Source organism: Otolemur garnettii, unplaced genomic scaffold, assembly GCF_000181295.1.
Source record: "Otolemur garnettii isolate 467f Iridium unplaced genomic scaffold, OtoGar3 scaffold00105, whole genome shotgun sequence".
NCBI lineage: Eukaryota > Metazoa > Chordata > Mammalia > Primates > Galagidae > Otolemur > Otolemur garnettii.
Genome location: NW_003852500.1, coordinates 5,671,707 through 5,690,476, shown reverse-complemented (window position 1 = coordinate 5,690,476; position 18,770 = coordinate 5,671,707). Strand labels below are relative to the sequence as shown.

The window sequence follows — 18,770 nt, the reverse complement described above, 5'->3', positions numbered from 1 at the left end:
CAGCCCCACACTTCCCCACTGCTGCTGAGCCATCCTTACACACTTGGAAGTGCTGGTTCCTTCAGAGTCCCCACTCATCCCCAATAAGCGGGTCCATGTTGTCTGAGGCCTGTCCCTCCTTGTCCATTTCGTGCAGGATCGTCACGTCTGTCTCATGCACTAGTCTTGGCTCCTAACACTAGTCCGGGCTCCTGTGTCTCATGGCTAGCACAGTGCATGGCTCCTCATAGTACAGTGTGATGGCTGAATGTCACCTTTCACTTACGTACATTTTATAAACAAACAGCAAAATGGTGCCACCCCAGTGACACTGAGCATCACTTGTCCTAAGAAAGCCGCAGCTTTCTGGGAAAAGCAAAGGAACACCTGACATCCCAGTCAGTACCAAGATACACGAACATCATCAAAGAATCATTCAACTAGTACATAAACATATATGGGAAAAATATCCCTTCAAATTTGAGATTAAAATTACTTTCTAAATGCAAAATCTACAACCCACCTAAAGGCCAGGTTAGATCATGTTAACACAATTTATACCTTTATTCCCAAAAAGGAAGTCATGATACTGTCAGGAAAGTGAGAGGCTGCCACAACATCCCAACAGAACCAGGACACTCAGGTATCTATTTTCAGTAACAATGTTACTATTTAGCACAATAATGGGACAAGTATTCAGACAATAAATTATGTACCTGTCATTTCTGGCTGCATGAAAGACTTGGTACTGAAAATAACCAGGAGGGGTGTATTAAATTTAAAAATCCACGTGAAGGAAGGGGCCCAGAGAAGTCAGGGAAACTCTGAAGGAAGCTTTGCCCTGAGGGGAAGGACCATGAGCCTCCACTTTCAAGTTCGATGGGGATAAAGAAGAAAGTCCAGGACCTGCTCATGACAAGGAATCAAATAAGAGACCTTAGCCTGGAAAGCTGGCATCCCAAAGAACCACCCCTCAGTCTAACAGTGAACTTCAAATAAAATGTTTCACCTGAATCCCAACAAGGATTAAGGAAAACTGCCTGTTTTGAAGCTGAACACTGAAGCTTCACAAAAACACTGATCTTTCACAAACTTTCAGCTGAGAATTTAAGTTTAACATGGCCTTGAACCTGTATTACCCCTACATCCCAGCAGAAGCAAATATTCTGATCTATATTCCAGGTTTTAAAATCTCCTTTCAATTGGGTCTAATCTTGTTAAACACATCTGTTTGATTTAAAAAATTCGATTACTGTAGTTTTCATTACTAGATGTTCTGTTTGGTTCTTTTCCAACTTTGGTCATAATTCTAAGGCAATTACCAAAATCTAGTACAGAGAAAACTGAGTTGGAAAATAAGAAACAGTTTAAGAGAAATATTAGAATCATTAAAAAAAAGAGAGAGAGAACAAGGCAGAGGTAATATTTGGAAATACAATAGATGACAATATTTTAGAACTGATAAAACATAAGCCAGGAAGCCCAAAGCACCTCAAACTGGATTAGAAAAAAATAAATCCATACACAAATATATCATAATGATACAGAACAAAAAGAAGAGCGTATACATAAAGAAGAGTGCTTAAAGACAGCCAGAGGAAAAGAAGGCTGATGACTTTCAAAGGAGTGGCAACTGTTAAGCTGACAATTCACAGCAGAAATAACTGAAGCCAGGAGACAGTAGAATAACATGGATAGATTATAATCGTCCACTTAACATTCTCTACCCTTCAAACACATATTTTTTAAATGAGAGAAAATAAAGATATCTGGAGACACACTAAAATGGAGTTTGCTATCAGCAGACTCACTAAAAGAAAATCTAAGGGCTGAATCTAGACTCCTACTGCAATTCATATACTATAATTATTCCCAATTATATCATAGATTAAATATGAAATTATATAATAAAATGTCTCAAAAACCACAAAAATTCTCCTTTATTTTGGAGTAGGGCAAAGTTTTCTTAAACTGGACGTCTAAATTACTAGTCATAAAATAAAACTGATGAAGTAGTTTTTCTTTTAAATTAAGAACTTTTATTAACTGATACCACTTAAAAAGTGAAAAATAGGCCCTGCCAAGGAGAACATATTTGGAATATATGTATAAATCTGACAATATATCCACAATATAGAAGTAACTCTCACAATTCAATTTTTTAAAAAAGACGTCAATTTTTTTTTTAAAGGCAAAAAACATTTTTTTTATCGTTGGAGATTCATTGAGGGTACAAAAGGCAAAAAACTTTTAACAGGCATTTCACAAAAGATATACAAATGGCCAATAAGCATGTAATAGTTTTTATTTGTCTGATGATAAAGTAAAATAGATAACTACATACGCCCACAAAAAATTAAAATTAAGGAGTCTAAAAACACTGAAAATACTGTGTTGGGGAGGATGTAAGGCAGCTGGATCTCTTGCACCTGGCTGGCAAGAGTCAGTTATTTGAAAGGATTGAAAAATAGTGGCCAATCCCTGGCAAGGCTGATCAAGAAAAAAAAGAAGGAACAAATAATATCAGGAATAAGAAAGAGAACACCACTATAAATCTCAAACATTTTACACAGATACTAAGAGGGTAGTGCATACAACTTCGTGCATTTAATCTGAATTTTCAAATTTATCAGTATAAATTTCAAGAAAATAATTTACCCAAAATAACTCAATCAAAACTGACTCTAGAAAAAATTAAAATTTGAATAGTTTTGCAACCACCAAGGAAATTCAACCAGTAATCAAAAATCTTCTCATATAGAAAAGTTCATTCATGTTTATGTGGCTTCTAGGTAGTTCTGCCAAATATTCAAGGAAGAAATAATTCTAGTTTTACAAAACTTTTCTAGAAACAGTAAGAAGGAACACCTGTAACTTATTTTATAAGCCAGCATAACTCTAACAGAAAAATCCAAAAGGTGAGAAAGGGAATTTGAAGGCAATCTTACTCATGAACATAGATGAAAAACACCTGAAATATATACACCCCCACATGAACACATGCACAGATGTGTGAATGGATATGGGCGTGTGTGTGTATGCAAACCAAATCCAGCAATGTAAATTAAGACCCATGATTCCAAACATCATGACCCATGAGAGTTTGCCTCAGGAATGCAAGAGTGCTGCTATTAACACAATCTTTAAATTGAACACATTAAAGGATGGGAAAAATTATAAGATCACCTCAACAGCTGTAAGAAAAGTATTTGATAAGTGCTCTTAAGTATGATAAAAGGGAACTTTCTTAACCTGATAATTAGGGTATTTAAAAAATACCTCCAGCAAATACTATGTTTAATAATGAAATACTGGAGAGCAACCCCTTGAAGTCAGAAGCATGGGCAGGGAACCGTTATTACCACTTTCATCAATATTGCACAGCAGGCTCAGTGCCTGTGGCTCAAGTGGCTAAGGCGCCAGCCATGTACACCAGCCTGGCCCGCCAAACAACGATGGCTGCAACCAAAAAATGGCCAGGTGTTGTGGCGGGCGCCTGTCGTCCCAGCTACTTGGGAGGCTGAAGCAGGAGGCTTGCTTGAGCCCAGGAGTTGGAGGTTGCTGTGAGCTGTGATGCCACCCAGGGGGACAGCTTGAGGCTCCATCTCAAAAAAAAAAAAAAAAAAAAAAATACTGCATAGCAAGGCTTGACAAGCATAGGAGGACAAGAAAAGAAACTAAAGATTTAAAAATTAAAAAGAAACAAAACTCTCACTATTCACAGATATAGGATACAGATAAATAACAGCAAAAAATGCAAAAGAAACTAAAAGTGCATTATTAGAATTAACAGTTTTTGGCAAGATTTCTAAACACAAAAATTAACAAGCAAAAACCAATGATTTCTAAACACCTACAAGAGACAATAAAAAGACAGGGACAATGACATCAAAAATGCAAAATTTCTAGGAAGAATCTGAAAAATAATACACATAAATCCACTGTGTGAAAAATTACAGAACTTAATTGAAAGACAATAAAGACTAAAGAGATGAATCGTGTTCTACAATTGGAATGGTGTTGTAATATACACATAGACATTTCTCCCCAAAGTGATCTTATAGAGAGCCAAAAGATTCCAATCAAATTCATAAAAGTCTTTGAGAAACTTAATAAGTTTATTCTAAAATTTATACAAAAGTACAAAGACTATGAACAGCCATGATGATCTTAAGAACAAGGCAAGTGGATAAAGTATTCCAGATATCAACCTGTAGGAAGTAGAGTAATTCAGACTCTGTGGTAATGGTATGGTGAAAGACAGTCAGCTAATGAAACAGAAGAGAGGTCAGAATCAGACCTGTGCTTGTACTGACAACTGATAGATGAAAGACCGGTTTTGCAGATATGTGGGTAAAGTCTGGATGCAGAGGTGGAAAAAAGTGAAATGCAGTCTTTACCTCACATCATACCCCCAAATCTCTTCCGTTTAGGTTAAAGACGTAAGTGAAAAAAGCAAAACTGTGTAGGAGATATACACAGATGGAAAATAAGCATAAGGAAAGATGCTCCACATCACATGTCATCAGGGAAATGCAAATTAAAACAACCAACGACCTAATACACACTTATTAGAATGGGCAGATTCTAGAATACTGACACTACCAAATGCTGTTGAGAATGTGAAGCAACAGGAACTCTCATTCATTGCTGGTGGGAATGCAATATAGTATAGCCACTTTGGAAGACAATTCGGCAGTTTCTTACAAAACATAACATACTCTTGCCACATGATCCAGCAATTGCGCTCCTTATTATCTGCCCGAAGGAGATGAAAACTTAAGTCTGCACAAAAACCTGCAAATAGTTGTTCACTGCAGTTTTTACTCATAATTGTCTGAACTTGGAAGCAATCAAAATGCTCTTCAATAGGTAAATGGGTAAATTGTAGTACATCTAGACAACGGAATATTATTCAGTGCCAAAAGATATGAGCTATCAAGACATAAAAAGATACAGAAAAAACTTAAATGCATTTACTAAGTGAAAGAGGCCAATCTGAAAAGCCTACATGTTGTATAATTCCAACTATATGACATGATAAAAAGATCAGGGGTTGGAGAAAGGGAGAGATAAATAGAGCACAGAGGATTTTCAGGGCAGTAAACCATTCTGTATGACACTTCAGTGGTGGATACGTGTGATTTTACACTTGTCTGAACCCATAGAAAGTATAATACCAAGAGTGAACCCTAATGTACTATTAACTTTAGGGGATAATCCAGGTTCATCAACTGCAACAAACTATAACAAGTTTATTACTGTGGTGGGGGGGTGTTGATAATGGGGGAAACTGTACATGTGTGGGCAGGGGTTACAGAGAAATTCTATGTACCTTCTGTTAAATTTTGCTGTGAATCTAAAACTGCTCTAAAAATAGAATTTAGCTATTTTAAAGGTAAAAATCATAAAAAAAAAAAATTAGTCACGAGTGGCGCCTGTGGTTCAGTGAGTAAGGTGCCGGCCCCATATACTGAGGGTGGTGGGTTCAAACCTGGCCCCGGCCAAACTGCAACAAAAAAAACAGCCGGGCGTTGTGGTGGGTACCTGTAGGCCAGCTACTTGGAAGGCTGAGGCAAGAGAATCACCTAAGCCCAAGAGCTGGAGGTTGCTGTGAGCTGTGATGTCATAGCACTCTACTGAGGGTGACAAAGTGAGACTCTGTCTCTAAAAAAAAAAAGAAATCAGTCACATTAAAGTTAATTTTTATTCACCAAAAAGTACCATCAAGAATGGGAAAAAGAAGCCACATCCTGGTAGAAGATGTCTGCAAACATTTAACCAACAAGAACTGGCATCCAGATTTTGTGAAGAATTCCTATGAACTGGCAAAAATGGGCAAAAAGACCAGAAATGAAAATTGTAACTATAATTCATGCTTAAAGCCCACTAAATTGGCAAGAATTAATAAGCCTGACAAAATTAATTACTGCCAAGGCTGCAAAGTAAACTCTCAGTGCTGAAAGGTGGTCCCCCTTGGAAAGGTAAATATGAACATACCATTTTAGCTCAGCATTATTACTCCTGCAAAAATTCTAGCACACTTAATAGCTACCAATAACAGAATAACAAAAAAAAAAAAAAAACTGGAAACAACCCAAATATCTGCCAACAGTAGAATTAATAAATATCAAAGTATAGTCATACTGAAGGGGTTAAAATATGCTATTTTGGCATATTGACTATGTTAGAGACACCTGAAAAACAGCAAGTACAAAAAGATCATTTTCACCTTTGTGCTGTTTCTTAAGAGCATGTGGAAGACACTCATTAGACTAGAAAGAGGCCACATCCTTGTCTTCAGTTATGAGAAGATGAGACCAAAAAGAGTATCTAGACTATGTTAAAAGTAACTCTTATTTTTTAAGCCTCCCCACATAATTTAGTAACATTTTCAGTTAACTATTCTCTGTCCAATTCAGGCAGGAAGTAACTGACTCTAAAGGTTTTTTGGGGTCTTTATTTCTTTTAGAGGGTTCCTGTTCCATATAAAATTTGTATTAAGTAAATCTCTATGCTTTTTTCTTGTTAATCTATCCTATGCCAATTTAATTCTCAGCCCCAGTGGGGACCCTAAGATGAGGGGGAGTTTTCTATTCCCATAATACAATGAAATACTATTCAGTAATAAAAATGAACTGATTTTGAGATTAATATGGATGATCCTCAAAAAAAAAAAAAACTAAATGAAAGAGAATATATAATGAGACAATAATGTACATAAATTCAAAAACAGCCAAAACTAAACAGAATATTGGGCAGAGACACATAAGTCACTGGGAGAACTATGAAAAAAAGCAAGTAAAAAATTATCACAAAAATCAGATAGTGACTACTATGGACAGACTGAGGGTATGTGATAGAGAAAGGGTATATGGGCCTGTTACCAGTAATGCCTCATATTTTAATCTGGGCAGCTGGTGCACTGGTATTTGCTTTATTCTTTAAAGTACAAATTATAGCCCAGTACACTGACTCACACCTGTAATCCTGGCACTTTGGGAGGCCAAGGCAGGAGGATCTCTTGAGTTCAGAAGTTTGACACCAGCCTGAGCAACAGAGAGAGACCCTCTCTAGTAAAAAATACAAAAATTAGCCAGGTGTTGTGTGGCAGTGCCTATAGTCCCAGCTACCAGGGTCATTTGCATAGGCATTTGCAGTTTCAATGAGTTATGATGACACCACTGCACTCTAACCTGCTAGGTACAGAGCAAGACTCCGATTCAAAGAAAAAAGAAAGACAAAAAAGTACACAATTACACGTTAGATACCTTTTCTGTATTTATGATATTCTATAATATAATGAAATCATCACATTTTCTTTTATCTTTTGATAATAAAATACTTTATTGGTACCATTTAATGTCAAAAACATAGTAATACTTCCATTCTTTAGCTTCTATCTTTAAATTAAAAGCTAGTTATTTTTAAAAAGGAACAAAAGTGGCATGGATTCTCTCAAAAACAAGTTGCAACTTACCTTTGCAAATAATTAAATTCTCTCACTTTAAATACTGTAATAATTAATTGGTCTTCATAATAAATAATTGTATATAAAAGGAGACAATGGCCTGAATTATTTTGCAGAGAATATTTTATATTTAAAAAAAAAATCCCTAAATACTACCCCAACTTTAACACTTGTAAGAATAATTAGTTGAGTTACTGTAAAATCCAATTCATGTAGCACCTAGAAATTTGTAACATTTCAGATATTTGCTATGAAAAAATGTAATGATTTTTCTTCTGTGAATTTTCATGGGTTTATATACAAATACAACTCAATATCGGCCCCTTTCAAAAGCCAAAGATTGAAAAATTATGCATGTCTTTCATCTTATATCCAATTTCTGGACCTAGCAATTGACCTAATGGTAAAAGATCCATGTTTGATAAATAATACAGTACAGTCCTACCTGAATATTTCTTATTCACCTTGTGTTATTAATATAACTTACATCTCAATTAAAACATTATACATGCATGCAATACATGTACATTTCTCTAAAATATTCTGTAATTCAGATTTCCACTCACACTAGTTTCCTCTCCTTCCCTTTTCTCAAATCAGAATGATCTTATGTATATCTCATGAAATTATTTTTCCCCCCACAGTGAAACTCTTTCAAAGTATTATAGTAATACGCATACAGATATAGCATATATTAACATATTAGAAAGTAAATGATAATAAATACATATGCATCCATGCTAAATGAGAAAACAGAAAGCCAAAAAAACCAAAACAAAATGAAAAGAAAAGAAAAAACCATGTTATGCTCATCTATTCTGAACCACCACAGGCAGGCCCTGAGGTAGCTGGCTCACATAAACTGACATTCCCAGACACAGCAACTAAACTGTATGTCAATATAATTAAATGCTGTTAAAATTTTTTCATGTTTTTTCTGTTTGTTCAAAACAGTCTACAGCAACTTTGACTGCTAATCTTGAACATGATGATAATGTAGTAACATAGTATATTTTTAACCAAGCCATTGATTCTAACTATTTTCTATTATCACTCATTTCCTCAAAAACAGACATTCGGGGCTAAGCAATATTAAGTTAAGGGGTTTTGATTTCTGCCTTCTCTTGATTGATGGAGGATTTCAGATGTATCATTTAATTACCCCGTTTCAGTGAATTTTTCAAGCTTCAACCAAAGCTCTTCATTTAAAAATCAAGTGGGGTAAAAAAAAATTTTTTTAAAATCAAGTGGGGTGACAGTGGTTGATGTTGAAGATACTTATCCACACCCTATGTCCATAATACTCCGTCCCCTCTGTGGGAGTGTGCTGCTTCTGACTCACCGTCAGCCCGGCATATCCCATCTCTCCACCCAGATGCAATGAGGATACCATGCAATCCCACATTCAATCAGAGCATGGGCACCAGGCAGAAATTAAATCAAAACAACCTTTGGGACAAAAGCTGGTGTATTCTGACAAAACAGAAGCTTTGTGCTGAAACACTTGTTTTTTCTTTGCATATCAGGCTGAATTGCTAAAGTGAAGTAATGCCAGCAAGAACGTGAAAAATAAACATGTCTTCTCTGAAAGAGGCACTGCATCTGGAATTGGAATTAAGGCTAAATAAACAGTGCTGGTTTGTGGTTCAGACTGTAATGTGTTAACAATTACATCAACCAACAGCTTCACTGTTTGTCCTGTATGCCTGTTTATGAAGGTGTGTCTCTATTTCCTCCCTGAAGACCAGCATTCCCAGGTGGGAGTGAGAGGCCTCGTTCATGGCTTTGGACTGGATGCACATGCGGTACTGCTCAGGGGTCAGCTCATCAGCACAGCGCTTTTCATGCCAGAGGTGGAAAAGACCAGGAACCGGAGTCCGAATCACCATAAGGTCACCATGTAAGTATTTTCGATAAAGATGAACATCTTCTCCACCCCAACCTTTTACTTCCATGTCAAATCCACCTGCAGGATCAAAACTGGCATTATAAGTAACTGTTTAATAGCCAGAGCACAGAGAAACATCATAAAGATTTACACGTTCTGCTTCAAATGAGATGGCATGGTATAATATAACACAAGGACACATGATGTGAAGGAATAACATCCTAGTTTGAAGTCCAGTTGCAAGCCAACATTTAGACTCTAGATCAGACTCAGTCATTGAGAATATCAAAACGAGATTAAATATTTGAAAACATTTCATAAACTTCATAGATCTATAGAAAATTTATAGGAAGTCAAAGGAAAATATAAATCACCTATAATCTTTACTACCATTCATATTTTTTGGTTGTAGCCATCATTGTTGTTTGGCGGGCCCAGACTGGATTCGAACCTGCCACCTTAGGTGTATGTGGCTGGCGCCTTAGCCACTTGAGCCACAGGCATTGAGCCATCATTCATATTTTTATTATAGTTTCTTTCTATCCTTTGAGACACAAGGTTTTCTGGGTTACAGAAAACTTTCCAGAGGGGAAATCAAAGGAATGGGCCAAACTGGAGATATAAACTTGAGAATTGGCATACAGATGACTTATAGCCATGGAAATGAATGAAATTATTGAAGAAATTTAGAGGGAAAACAGGGCCTAGGTCTAAACACTAATAAATGACATTTTAGACATTAAACTGAAACAGAAAAAGATAAATCAGCAAATGAGACTGAAAAAATGACTCCAGATGAGGGAGAAACTTCTGGAGAGGGTACTATCACAGAGCTCAAGAGAAAAAGTGTCTTGAGGAAGTTGTTCCCAAGTATCTATGCCACTCGAATAAGAACTTAAAATTAGGGTGGCGCCTGTGGCTCAAAGGAGTAAGGCGTCGCCCCGTATGCCAGAGGTGGTGGGTTCAAACCCAGCCCCGGCCAAAAACTGCAAAAAAACCAAAACAAACAAAATAACCCTTAAAATTAACTAAGTAGACCTGATAGCATAGAGGTTATTTATAACCTCACGTAGAACAATTCTGGTGGACCCATGGGCAGAAGGTTAACTGGAGTGGACCGACATGACAGAAGAGGTAGGGGGAGATTATTTCAAACTGGTACACAAGCTCAGCAACTAACTTTAAAGAAGCATGGAGAACACAAACCATATGAAGTTTTTTGAAGAGCTAGAAAACAAATTCTTAAAAATGGGGAAAAACTATGTAATAAAGAGTTAGACTTCTAAATTATGTCTCCTGTAAATAATTCTATCCTACTTAATTGCAAATAATTCTATCCTACTTAAATGCAATAACCTATCCTACCATTCACGGATGGTCAATAATCCTGAGAGCTTTGAAAAGTATTAAACAATCAGAGTTAAATGCTACATCTGATACATCTCAGCTCTTACTCCTTACAGATATGAATAAGCTCTTCAAATATTAGAGATGGTATAGATACTTAAAAAAGTGGGAGACTGGCTCCACGCCTGTGGCTCAAGTGGCTAAGGCGCCAGCCACATACACCTAAGGTAGCGGGTTCGAATCCAGCCCAGGCCCACCAAACAACAATGACAGCTGCAACCAAAAAATAGCTGGGCATTGTGGTGGGCGCCTGTGGTCCTAGCTACTTGGGAGGCAGAGGCAGGAGACTCACTTGAGCACAGGAGTTGGAGGTTGCTGTGAGCTGTGATGCCACTGCACTCTACCCAGAGGGACACCTTGAGGCTCTGTCTCAAAAAAAAAAAAAGTGGGAGACTCCCAGTTTTGGTCTAGCATGTAAGGAGCTTGGAAGTTATTATCCCATCCAAACAAGTACAAAGCTGAAAAATCAGCAATACCTCTTATATGTCCCTAAGAGAACCGAGGTCACAGAGCAAACTGCTGGCCTCAAAATTGGAAAGACAGGCAGGTAGATACAAAGAATCACAACTTACTGAAGCAGAAATCTCTGTAGGAACCAGTAGCAAGGCAGAAAAATATGAATTGTAACTGACAAATTGCTGGAAGCTCAGTGTAGGCAAGTCTAGAGTTAAAAACTCCAGGGGAACTCAGTCATGTTGAGACTCCCATACTTTTCTGAGTTTTACCTCTAGGATCTGCATCAGGCTCTCAATAGTGAAGATCAGAGAAAAATCCCCTAATTCTTCCAGCAGTAAGGAGTGGGAGGAAAGGTAATCATTTCTAAATATGTCAGAGGATTCTGTTCTCATTAATAAGGCCTGATTTCAGGAAAAGCTATTTAACTAGAACCTAACTTGCTGGGTTTCATCAGAGCCTAACTGACCTGGAGGAACCAACTCCAGCCCTTTCTAACCATACTGTCTAGGAGGGGAAGGGAGGGGAGGGAGACTGGATGTGTGAAGTTCACACCCCGGGGCACAGGCTCACCAAAAGGACATAGACCTAATCATAGGACTAGAGTATACTTCCCCTCCCACTACACCTTACTACTTCAATGTCTTCTACCTAGTACAGTGGTTCTCAACCTTTGAGTCATGATCCCTTTGTAACAATGAAAATACATCGGGGCATTAGGAAGATTGAGGACCACTGATCTAGTATATCAAGTCCAGCTTTCAATCAAAAAAATTATTATTCAGGGCGGTGCCTGTAGCTCAAGGAATAGGGCGCCAGCCCCATATACCCGGGTGGCAGGTTCAAGCCTGGCCCTGGTCAAAACTGCAAAAAAAACAAACAAACAAAAATTATTATTCAACATAAGCTAAAAGGCAGAAAGACACAGAAACAGAGCATGTACCAGATCCAGATTCAGATACAGCAGGAATGTTGGAATTATCAGGTTGGGAATTTAAAATAACTATGGTTAATATGCTTTGGGCTCTATCGGAAAAAGTAGACAACATACAAGATTAGTAATGTATAAGTAGAGAGATGAAAGTTCTCAGAAAAAGAAGAAACCAAAAAGAAATACTAGACATAAGAAACACTATAAAAGAAATGAATGAAGCTGGGTGCAGTGGCACACACCTGGAATACCAGCACTTCAGGAGGCTAAGGCAGAAAGATGTCTTGAAGCCAGGAGTTCTAGGTTATAGTGAGCTATGATCACATCACTATATTCCAGCCAGGGTGGCAGAGATGCTATTTCCAAATAAACAAACAAACAAACAAACAACAACAACAATAATAACAACACACAAAAAAGAGAAGAAAAGGAGAATGCCTTTGATGGGTTTGATAGTAGACTGGACTTAGCTAAAGACTCTCTGAGCTTGAGGATATGACAAAAGAAATTTCAAAAACAGGAAAAAAGACTGAGAAAAGAAAAGGACAAACTATGTAAGAACGGTGAGATAACTATGAAAGGCGTAACACATGTAATTAGAATACTAGAGGAAAAAGAGAAAGGAAGTGACACTCCAAATGAAATTCCAAACAGGTGCAGCTCCCATTCTTACCCAGCCCACACTCACAGGGTGGAGGCTCTACTCCAGGTGCAGCAAGCTGAACATTTTGGGGGCCTAATTCTCCTACCCATCTTCTTTCTTAGAAAACAGGAGTGTTACTCTGCTTTGTAAATGTGCCACTGTCACTGTCCTCAGCTTGAGCAAACTTCAGAGATTTTTCCCAAAGAGGTAGTCATAAGACCAAACTGCTGCAAAGCTCTTCCCAAAGGAAGTGATTTTATATTTAAAGTACAGGGAAGTTCAAACCTCTGTAAAATAACTGAAGCCAGGGACAGTACCTCACCCACTGAGGAGGTGAAGATGGGATGACTGCTTGAGGCCAGAAGTTTGAGACCAGGCTGGGCAATATAGTGAGACCTCATCTCTAAAAAAATAAAAATTAAAAAATTTTAATATTAAAAAAAGGAGATAATGGAGATTTGGTAGTAAGCTATTAGGAGGTGGCTGATAGCTCCATGAGGGAAACAAGCTGAACTGCAGACCAGGTAGTTTACCAGAGAGAATCAGGGAAAGAGATAAGAAGATCCCTCCCTGGGGTCTGAACAAATCCCAAAGACTTGTCTCAAAAACTACCCCAGCAAAAGGGTCCAATTTAATTGAGTCATATTGTAGAGCAATTCATACCCTAGAGCACTGACAAAAACAAGACACCAATTAGTGAACAATCAGTAGAGACTAACAGTTGGGAGTGATACCAACAGAGGCCTGGAAGCAGGCAGTTAAGTCCCTGCTAAATTCAATGCCATGCCAGCAGAGCTGTACACGTCCAGAGGAACAAAGTCAGAGGCTTCATATTGCCAGAAGGCAGGGGGATAAGAATTGACTAAAACAATCCAACTAAGTCAGTAAATAAATGAGGAAAAACAAAAACAAGCCTTGTAGGTAGGGGAGAATTAGTATCCAGAGTTGCCACAACATATTAACTAAAATGTCCAGTTTAAAAAAAAAAAATCATGAAACAAGGTGTGACCCATATAGCAGGAAAAAAGCACCAGAAACTGCTTGTGTCAGGGCACCAGATGTCAACTTTAACAAACAAAAATTCCAAAGTAGTCATTATAAATACGTTCAAAGAATAAAAAAAAAATGACATTTAAAGAAGTAACAAAAGGTAAGATGACAATGTCTCATGAAACAGAAAATATTAATAGAGAGAAAAATTATATGTACATATATAAAAAGAACCAAATGGAAATTCTGGAGCTAAAAGGTATAATAACTGAAATGAAAAATTCATTAAGCAGCTCAATAGTAGATCTCAATTAAGAAAAGAATCAGAGAACTTGAAGACAGATCAATAGAGATTATACAATCTGAAGAAAAAAAGAGGGAAAAGAGAACAAAGAAAAATGAACAGAGCTTCAGAGAAATAGAGGATACTATTAAGTGTACCAACATATCCACAATGAGAGTATAACAAGAAGAAAGTAAGAAAGGAGCAGAAGGCTCGGCGCCTGTGGCTCAGGCGGTTGGGGCGCCAGCCACATACACTAAGGTGGCGGGTTCGAATCCAGCCCGGTCCCGCCAAACAACAATAATGGCTGCAATCAAAAAATAGCCGGGCATTGTGGCGAACACCTGTGGTCCCAGCTACTTGGGAGGTGGAGGCAGGTGACTTGCTTGAGCCCAGGAGTTGGAGGTTGTTGTGAGCTGTAATGCCAGGGCACTCTACCCAGGGGGACAGCTTGAGGCTCTGTCTCAAAAAAAAAAAAAAAAAGAAAGAAAGAAAGAAAGGAGCAGAAAAAATATTCAAAGAAAAACAATTGGCCTCTGTGTCCATGGGTTCCATTTCTGCAGATTCAACTACAGATCAATAATGTGTGTATGTGTGTGTGTAAACCCAAAAAAGGAAAAAGAAAAAAAAAAACAATAAAAATAATACAAATTTAAAAAATACAGTATAACAACCATTTAAATAGCATTTACACTGTATAAAGCATTATAATTCATCTAGAGATGGTTTAAATCAGTATTTGGGAGAATGTACATAGGTTACATGCAAATACTGCACCATTTTGTACATGTAAGGACTTGATTGTCCATGGATTTTGGTTTCCTGGATACAATCCCCTATGAATAGTGAAGGATGACTGTAATGGCTGAAACTTCCCAAATGTGATGAAAAATATTAATGTACATATATTCAACAAGCCCCCAAAACTCCAATAACCCAATTAAAATGAGCAAAGTATCTGAATAGACATTTTTACCAAAAAGATACACAAATGGCCAATAAACACATGAAAAGAAGCTCAACATCATTACTCATCAGGGAAACGACAATCAAAACCACAATCAGATACCACTTCACTCCACTACAATGGCTAGAAACATAAAGACAGATAATAACATTTATTAATGACAATGTGGAGAAATTGGAACTCTTATATACACTGCTGGTAGGAATATAAAATGATGTAGTCACTTTGGAGAATAGTGTGGCAATTCCTCAAAAGGTCAAACATAGGGTTACGATATAATCCAGCAATCTCCTAGGTATATGTGGACAGCCAAAAGAATTCAAAGTCTAGGTCATCAGCATTATTCACAATAGCCAAAAAGTAGAAACAACTCAAATGTCTAGAAACTGGCAAACAGATAAGCAGAATGTGGTATAACCATACAATGAAGCATTTTTTAGCTATCAAATGAAATAATGAAGTACCTGATATATGCTCCAACATGGATGAAGCTTGAAAACATGTTGAGTGAAAGAAACCAGTCATAAAAGCCACATATTATATAATTCAGTTTATATTAAATACCAAAAAAGGTAAATCTGTAGGAGGTAGATTAATTTTGGATGCCTAGGTTTGAGGGTAAAAGGGGTTGGTAGGAAATGGTGAGAGATGGCTAAGAGGTATAGATACGGTTTCTTTTTGGGGTGATGATAACGTTTTTAAGTTTGACTGTGATGATAGCCACACAACTTGGTGAACTGTACATCTTAAATTAGTAAATTTCATGATATATGAATTATATCTCAATAAAGTCATAATATAAAAACGAGATAAGGACTACAAGCACCCAAGACACTGCTGAAAAAATGTATAAAACTCTCTTTTGAGGGACAGTGAATGCTTACTGTTTTACTAAGCAAGAAATCAAAGAAAAGAGTATTAGTTTCTTTTAATAGTCTTGTTATTGTTATTTTCTGACTTTCCAATATTCACATGTTACAATCATGTAGCAGAAGGTAGGGAGATTTCTAAAACAAATGGCTGGTTATAAAAATAAATATAATATGAAAATATGTTCTGTGACTTCTGTCCTATGGAAAAGTAGCCAGCACTAAATGAATCAGGAGACATGGAATTAGGATTCAGCCTATTTTATTAAACTATTCTCTGACACTTTTAGTTTTGGTTGGGTAAGACTGAAGTTGGGATGGAGAAGTATGATTAGATAAGTTCTTCAAGGCCCATCTCTGGGCTAAGGTGAATGAACAACTAAGCTATGTTTCCAAGTGTCCAACTCCAACTTGAAACACAGCTAGAAAGACCAGCTCATTTTTTTCATTTGCCCTAAATAGTAGGATTTTGCATAATATCAATAGTTTACTAGACAATTAAAGGAGGTTTCATCTCAAAAAAGAAAAAAAGAAAGCAAGCCCTTAGTCTAGATAATTCAAGATTACTTCTAGCTATAACAAACCATAAGCATAATAGTAAACTTGTAGAGAAATCTTATGAAAGAGTATCCAGTTTTAAAAACAAGTGTTTTGATTATGAAAGAACAAGTAAATATTATACTATACTTTTATTTTTACCTTTTTTGAGACAGAGTCTCACTCTGTGCCCTGGGTAGGGTGCTGTGATGTCCTAGCTCACAGTAACCTTAAACTCTTGGGCTCAAGTGATTCCCTTGCCTCAGCTTCTTGTGTACCTGGGACTAAAGCCGCCCACCACAATGCTTGGCTAGTTTTTCTATTTTTAGTAGAGATGGGGTCTCACTCTTGCTTAGGCTGGTCTTGAACTCCTGAGCTCAGGTGATTCACCCATCTCAGCCTCCCAGAGTGCTAGTATTACAGGTGTGAACCACTGCAGCTGGATACTTTTATTTTATCTATATGACCTCATTTTTGCTATTCAGAGACATTAAAAACTCACGTGGCCTTTTTTATCTCCAGATTCCTCTTTACAGCTAACTTCAGACGCTATAATTTAACAGGAAAACACTCAAATCTGAGACCTTTTAGCAAAATTCTATAAGCTTTATAGTAAATATGTAAAGTCCTATCCTTAAATGTAAGGTATACTCACCAATGGTCAGGAAATCTGATCGATATTGACAAGTCATTCCAAAGCCAAAATCTCGCCAAAAGCCAGAATCCTTTTTGTGAACCTTAAATTAAAAAAAAAAAAATTCATTTTATTCCTTTAGGACTCGGAAAATTTTTAAGGACAATGAAACAAGATATTTTCTAAAGGATATTTTTTTCCTGTCATTTATGTGACTGATAAAGGATCACATAAACTACGTTGTTAAATCCTTCCAAAAAATCAAAAATACATAATTCACATGAGCAAAGCCTTCTTGCCTCTCTCAATTTAATTGAACTCAAGTACTGTACAAAATGCAATCTTTATGACCTCATTAGTAGGGCTACTAATCACACAGTGTGGTGCCTGACCTTAAGGGGATTACATTCTAGGAGGACAACAGTTGCACAAGCACATACTGTAACACACTATGATCAACTCTACACAGTTGATCTCATTTGGTGCCTAACCAGTATCCATTCCCTGGGCCCCTCCTTGATCAGTACAGTCCTAACCTCATGCAGCCCACAAGCTTTGGGAATTTCCTGTTACCAGTAGCTTCAGAGTGGGCTATGAGTATACCAGTGAGATAGTCTCATCCCACTTACCATAGGAATCAGGTTCAATACCAGCGATTAGAAAAAATTCAGACCAAGAATTCAAAAGAGGAGGGTTGTTGGGAACCTTGGAAAACAAAGCCCTCTTGTTCTTCTGAGAGCCCCACTACAAAGGCCACCTACTCAAAGGGCAGGGGTCAGCAAGCTATGACCTCAGACTAAATCTGGCCTGCTGCCTGTTTTCGTAAATACTCAGTAATTTTATCAGAACATAGCTATGCTCATTTGTTTACAAATTGTCTATGGGTGATTTCACAGTGCAGTGGACTAGCTGCAACAGGACTGTATTTACAAGTCCACAAAGATTAAAATAGTTTTCTATCTGGCTCTTTATAGAAAAAGCTTGCCAACCTCTCATGTAGGATACAGTTAAGAACCTTAGTATTGCTGAAGTCCTTTTCCACCATGAGGGAAACCAGCTTTAACGTGAAGCTATTATCATTGAAGTCCAAGTAGAGAAATATAAAATCAGGGATTGGATGACTCTAAGCACCACCCCCCAGAATCTTTGGAGGCCTGATAAACCTCCTGTATTTTATTTAGACTTAGAACAAGTGTTTAATCTATTAGATATGGTTCCAGAAATAGAGGCTTAGTAGTGAACAGAGGTGACAAAGTCCTGCCATCACAGTGCAAATAAACAAATACACATTTTAGATAGTGATATGTGCTAGAAGAAAAATGCAGGAGGATGAGGGGAGAACCTGACAGAGAAAAGCCTGCATTGAACATACAGCCACAAAGGCTTCTCTGAGGAGGCAAATGCTGAGCACCTGACTGAAGTGAGGGAGTGAGTGATGCAAATGTCTGGAGGAGCTCACTCCAGGCAAGGAGGAATGCTGCACAGTGGCTCTAAGGACAAGCAAGGGCATGACTGTGGCAAAAGCAGAAACCATGAAGCTCTGGGGTCAAGACTGGGCTTACAGAGTAGTATTTATTTAAGATATTTTTTATTTTTATTTTTATTTATTTATTTTTTTTTGAGACGGAGCCTCAAGCTATCCCCCTGGGTAGAGTGCCATGGCATCATGCTCACAGCAACCTCCAACTCCTGGGTTCAAGCGAGTCTCCTGCCTCAGC

General features: G+C 37.5%; 1 protein-coding gene across 1 annotated transcript in view; it reads right to left on the bottom strand.

Moving 5' to 3' along the window:
- Positions 1–7,310: 7,310 nt before the first annotated feature.
- Positions 7,311–18,770, bottom strand: part of CSGALNACT2 (chondroitin sulfate N-acetylgalactosaminyltransferase 2) — a 52,015-nt gene continuing 40,555 nt past the window's right edge. Inside the window, exons 7-8 of the mRNA XM_003796602.3 lie at positions 17,074–17,155; positions 7,311–9,416 (exon numbers count right to left, since the gene is read on the bottom strand). Of these exons, the coding sequence (XP_003796650.1) occupies positions 9,124–9,416; positions 17,074–17,155 (375 nt within the window). The 3' untranslated portion in view covers positions 7,311–9,123. The remainder of the gene's footprint in view (positions 9,417–17,073; positions 17,156–18,770) is intronic.